General features: G+C 54.1%; 1 protein-coding gene across 1 annotated transcript; it reads left to right on the plus strand.

The window, feature by feature from the left end:
* Positions 1–832: 832 nt before the first annotated feature.
* On the plus strand, positions 833–5,607 carry G6PC3 (glucose-6-phosphatase catalytic subunit 3). The gene is made up of 6 exons (XM_052658471.1): positions 833–1,156; positions 3,497–3,603; positions 4,012–4,102; positions 4,291–4,409; positions 4,589–4,730; positions 4,949–5,607. The coding sequence occupies exons 1-6, from the start codon at positions 939–941 to the stop codon at positions 5,310–5,312; spliced, it is 1,041 nt and encodes a 346-aa protein (XP_052514431.1). The 5' UTR covers positions 833–938; the 3' UTR covers positions 5,313–5,607.
* Positions 5,608–6,000: the final 393 nt, after the last annotated feature.

The raw sequence follows: 6,000 nt of genomic DNA on the forward strand, positions 1-6,000 counted from the left end.
GCTGAGATTTCCGTTTCCTGTGTGTGTTCCTCCAGAGGATTATTCTAATTTTTGTCGTAGGTGTGTGCTCCTTCTCCTCCCTCACCATCCTAGCTATCTCAAGGTTTACCTCCCCAGAGGGGTTTTGGAAGGCAAGATGACAGGATGACGAAAGGAGAGGGGCAAGGCGAGCTTAGAACTGGGAGGAAGTGTGACATAAGTCTATGCTACGTGTAAGAACTCTCAAGCCTTTAGGAACGACCGACCCCTCAAAAGCAAGAGGCTGATCTGTCGGCCACCAAATCAACAACGGATGAATTCAAGCAGGAAAGTCTTGGACTGGCGGGCCGGCTTAGCCACCTGCGTGTGCAAATTAAGGGTCCCACTTCAGCGCTGACCGGGGATGCTTGGCTTCCCGGAGCAAGGGTTGTCTCTACCCTTCTCTCCAAGACATCTCCAATGTCTTTGGAAGGTAGCGGTACTGGAGGAGAAAAGTCTGGTCCGGAAGGAACCCTAGCTCTGGATATTACATGTCCGTCTTCACAGCAGCAAAGTAAGGACCCTGGACACACCGCCGATCCTCAGGTTAGTCTGTCCCATGACCCGGAAGAGCAGCAAGAGCCGCCTCTACGCCCTACGTCCACGTGCCGGCAATAGCAGCCACGTGGGGCTCTGCGGAAACGCCTTCGCAAAGATTTGTCCCCTACGCTGCCCAGTAGAGAGGAAGGGCTGGGAACAGCGCAGGAGGAAACGGTACCGGCTGGAGGCCCGGCTCGCGCGAACCTAGGGCTGCGAGGGGCGGGGTCGAGGGCGGGGTTTTCACTGGTCCCCGCCAGGGGGCGGGGCCTCGGTTCCTAAGGGTGGGCTCTGGAGGGCAGTGAGTAGCAGTTTACTCGTCGCCTGGACTCCTCGGCTTCCGCCCTGCATCAAACCCTGGCCACACCAGCCCGGGAGTCGCCATGGAGTCCACGCTGGGCGCGGGCATCGCGATGGCCGAGGCGCTGCAGAACCAGCTGCCCTGGTTGGAGAACGTGTGGCTCTGGGTCACCTTTCTGGGCGACCCCAAGAGCCTCTTTCTGTTCTACTTCCCCGCGGCCTACTATGCGTCTCGCCGGGTGGGCATTGCGGTGCTCTGGATCAGCCTCATCACCGAATGGCTCAACCTCGTCTTCAAGTGGTGAGACAGCGAAGCCCTCCGGCGGCCTGGCCCCCCACCCCCAAGGGCCCTGAGCCTTGTGCAGACCCTGATTCTTCTCAGAAACTGCCTCAAAGGCCTGGCTCCCCCCTACCCCCACCCCCAGGAAAACTTAAGACCTCCCCACCCCTACCCCATGGCCACTGACTTTTCCTCTTTGAGCATCTTTGTCCATCTTGAACTCAGACCTCAGAGTCCCCATCCTAATCATTAGACTAGTGTTTAACGGGCCTGATCAGCTAAATCACTTAAGGGGGCGTGTTTAAAATGCAAATATCCCATCCCACCCCCGACATACTGATTCTGAAACTCCAGGGGAGAGCCTGGGAATCTGTATTTTTTAAAAACATCAATGATGACTTAAGTAGCAGAAGGTCCTGCTTCTCAACTCACTCTTTGATTCATTTCTTCATTCATTTATTTGATAGAGTTTTTAAGAAGCTTGCTTTGTGTCAGGCTTCAACACTGGCTTTTCAGGACAGAAGAGGCTTCCAAGTTAAGGTGTGGTCACCGGGCCATGGCCATCAACATAAGGAGCATTTGAAAGCTTGCCAGAAATGCAGAATCTCAGGCTCCAGGTGGGAGCTCCTGAATCATTATTTACATTTTAGCAAGGACCCCAAGTGGTTCATGTGCACAGTAAATTTCAAAAAGCACTGGGGCTAAAGCTTTGCCTTTTAGGGAACACTTTCTCTTCTTGCTTTTCACGTTCATTCACTAGTAGGCTCTGACACAGACTCAGGCAAGTGGGTAGGGCCCTTGGGGCTTATCTCTTTGCGCCACCTGTTCTCTTGGGTGCAGAAGGGAGCTATACTTCCCACTGGGCGTGCAACTGCACCTCTCCTCACCTCACCATCTATTGCCATATTGCCAGCCTGGGGGAGGGAAGGGGGTTTCATAGGAGGCACTTGAATGGGCTAGAATGACTTGCTGAAAAACCAAATACCTTCCCTTCCACTTCTCTCTACCAGGGCTTCATCCCTACTATAAACGGTAAAGCAGTTGTCTAATCATTTCCTTCCTACTGAGTTGCCCTTTGCTTTGTGCTGTTCTCCCTCGGAGTCTGTATCAGCCTTCCCTTCTCGTCCTGTTCCCCTAAGACCATTGATTCCCACATGGCAAAGCCCCTATTCATTTCCTAAGTATATGTTGAGTATCTGGTGTGTGAACCAGGCTCAGTTTTTGGCGGGGAGAGGCAGGTCCCTGTCCCAGCCCTTGGCTTCCTGGTCAGCATCTCTGCTGTTCTCCCAACCTTTTCTCTTTCTGGCCACAGCAGCCTGTTAGTCTGCTGTGTGTTTTCCAGGGTCCAGCGAAGCACCTAGCTAAGCCAGGGGATTTTAAACTGTTTTGTCTTCTTTATTCTCCCTCAGCTTCCCTGTGCATTCCCCGCCTCCGTTTTGTTTTGTTTTGTTTTTAATAGAAGGACTTTATTTATTTATTATTTTGGCCACACTGGGTCTTCACTGTGGCGTGGGGGCTCTTAATTGTGGTGCATGGGCTTTCTCTAGCTAAGGCACATGGGCTTCTCCTTGGGGGATGCTCAGGCTTCTCTTGCTGCGGCGTGTGGGTTCCGTCACTGCAGCACATGGGCTTAGTTGCCCTGCAGCATGTGGGATCTTAATTCCCCAACCAGGGATCAGACCCATATCCCCTGTGTTAGAAGGCGGACCACCAGGGAAGTCCCTCCCCCTTTTCTTATATTTGTTTTATTTATTAGTTGGCTGTGTCAGGTCCTAGTTGTAGCACATAGTATCTTTAGTTGCAGCACGCACATTGTTAGTTGCAGCAAGGGGATTCTAGTTCCCTAACCAGGGATCATACCTGGACCCCCTGCATTGGGTGTGTAGAGTCTTAGCCCCTGGACCACCAGGGAAGCCCCGCCCCCACTACCATTTTCAAACATGAGAGACTTTCCTAAGTAACTGAGGCTGGAATTTTGGAAATAGAGAAAAGAGAAGCAGCAGAGTGAGGGTCTGGGAAGGAGAGGGAGAGTCAGGTCCCGGGCTCTCTGTAAATGACAAGAGCAGAGCTGGCCTTGCAGTGGGAGGCATAAGGATGGGACTTTTGAGCATCTCAGAGCATGCCCACACACACCACAATCTCTTGCCTCCTTATCACTTTTTAAAAAAATGCACACTTTCTCCTGTTCCAAGATAAAAAACCGTGGCAAGGCAGTGACCCAGAATCAGATGTCCTCTCTGACTCCACCCTATAAGCCCTTCAGAGTATTCCAGGTGTCCATCTGCCTCACCCCCATTCCCCTGGCCTTTGTGTGTGTATGTATGTATGTATGTATATATAATGGCATCTGCTCTCTTCTAGGTTTCTCTTTGGAGACAGGCCCTTTTGGTGGGTCCATGAGTCTGGGTACTATAGCCAGGCTCCAGCCCAGGTTCACCAGTTCCCCTCTTCTTGTGAAACTGGCCCAGGTGAGAAGCCCCAAACTTCCTTTGCCCAATGTGGTTAGCGTTTGGTGAGTGTTCAGTAGTACTTTTCAGCTGGGACCACCTAATCATCAGAGGCCTAGTCTCCCAGTTACTGGACCAGAGAAAGAAACCCAGGGAAGAAACGTAGGAGAAAAACGCCCATGCCAGTGTGCCAGTTACTCACCTTGTATTGACTAGAGCCAAGTTGTCAAGGCAGAAGTCTGACAGCAGTGACTGCAGGCTGGGTGGGGGGGTGGGGAGGCTTCAGGGCAGAGGGAGCTATGGCCAGTGCTGGAGGAAGGCTCTCTCGTGGCCACAGGGAGGCAGCTGTGTTGAGCTATCACCAGGTGCACCTGGGCTCCCACCAAACTCAGCTCCCACCACGAACTGAGTTTCTGAATCCCCCGGCAGGCAGCCCTTCTGGACACTGTATGATCACAGGAGCAGCCCTCTGGCCCATAATGACAGCCATCTCTTCCCAGATGGCCACTCGGGCCCACAGGTACACCTTGGCATCGCCCACCAGTGGGGGTGGGGTGATGGTACCCTGGACCCAAAAGCCCTGCAGCAGGGTGGCCTGAGAGCCGGAGTTCTGGGGACCCCAGGTTATTTGGTCCAAGTGCCTGGGTGCTCAGGGAAGCCCAGCAGTGCACAGACATCTCGTGAACCATCTGCTTCTCTTCTTTTTAGCCGCTGGGTGAGGGTGATTCCTAGCTTGGCTTATTGCACCTTCCTGCTGGCGGTCGGCTTATCTCGGGTCTTCCTCTTAGCACATTTCCCTCACCAGGTGTTGGCTGGCTTAATAACTGGTGAGCAACTGGGGCAACGGGGTGGACCCAGAGGGTGCCATTGACAGTGGGAGGACCAGTGTACGATCTTCCCATTGTACGGCCAACCCCAAGTTCCCCTTCTGACAAACTACCCTGCTGTTTGGGGTGAGGGTCATATCCCCAAACTCCTTGAAGCTGCTGTCACCCTGCTTCCCTAGGTGCTGTCCTGGGCTGGCTGATGACCCCCCAGGTGCCCATGGAGCGGGAGCTAAGTTTCTATGGATTGACCTCGCTGGCCCTCTTGCTGGGTGCCAGCCTCATCTATTGGGCCCTCTTTACACTGGGCCTGGATCTTTCATGGTAAGTTCTGCTTTGAAGCTTGGGGAAGTAGGGGCCTGTCCTGCCTCCCCTATATCTGGCCTGGTGGCTCTCTGGTTCGCTGTTGTTCAATAGGGACACATTACTAGTTCACATACAGTCTCCTGAACATGGCGGTAGACCCTAAAGGGATAGAAAGCCATCAGCCCTCTGGGTCCCAGGGGACTACCTCTCCTGGCAAAGACTCTTGCTCTCCACAGGTCCATCAACCTAGCCTCTAAGTGGTGTGAGCGGCCCGAGTGGGTGCACTTGGACAGCCGACCTTTTGCCTCCCTGAGTCGTGACTCAGGGGCTGCCCTGGGTCTGGGCATCGCTCTGCACTCTCCCTGCTATGCCCAGGTACGGCGGGCACACCTGGGATATGGCCAGAAACTAGCCTGCCTTGTGCTGGCCATGGGGCTGCTGGGCCCTCTGAACTGGCTGGGCTACCCACCTCAGATCAGCCTTTTCTACATCTTCAATTTCCTCAAGTACACCCTCTGGCCATGCCTGGTCCTGGCCCTCGTACCCTGGCTGGTACACACATTCAGTGCCCAGGAAACACCACCCATCCGCTCTTCCTGACTCTAGGTGCCTCCTGCACCCACCTCCCCTCACAAAGCCTGTGCTCTGTGACCTCCACCCTTGGGAGGCAGCTCCGTCCACTTCCAGCCCCCAGCGAGCCCTGCTCATGTTGAATTTTCTAGTTCTCCCACCACCTGGTCACAGCCCCAAAGAGGGGCCTTTTCTCTCCCAGGAAGGTCCTCCTGCCTTCCCTCGCAAGTCCCCGAAGAGCAAAGGCAACAGTGAGAACAGTGGGTTACTGTAACACTGTGAGGGGCTCGGAGCAGCCCCAATAAAGCCCTTCCACACCTCTGGACTCCTCTCTTGCCTCCGTGCACACCTCCACCAGACTTGGCTACGCACATGCAGGGCAACCCTTGCCAGACCGCTTGTTCTGCACCCACTCCAACCTGTGCCCACAGAGGCTGAGAGTCAGAAAGAAAAGCAAGCCCTTTAGCCCTGGGCCCCCTTCTACCACCACCACCTCAGCCACACAGAGGTCCCAGGAGATCCTGTGGCTACGTTCAGGGAAATCTTGTTCTTTAACCTACAGAACAGAGATCCCACTCCCTCCCACCCCAGCCTCTGTTTCCTAAATTGTTTAGTCCAGGGACTGGAGAAAAGAAGAGTAGGGAGCCCAGAGAACAGAGACATTGGCCCCAGAAGGCATTGCCAGAAACAAGTTTATTTCCACAAGGACACACAGTGT

The sequence above is a fragment of the Budorcas taxicolor genome, chromosome 19, assembly GCF_023091745.1.
Source record: "Budorcas taxicolor isolate Tak-1 chromosome 19, Takin1.1, whole genome shotgun sequence".
Taxonomy (NCBI): domain Eukaryota; kingdom Metazoa; phylum Chordata; class Mammalia; order Artiodactyla; family Bovidae; genus Budorcas; species Budorcas taxicolor.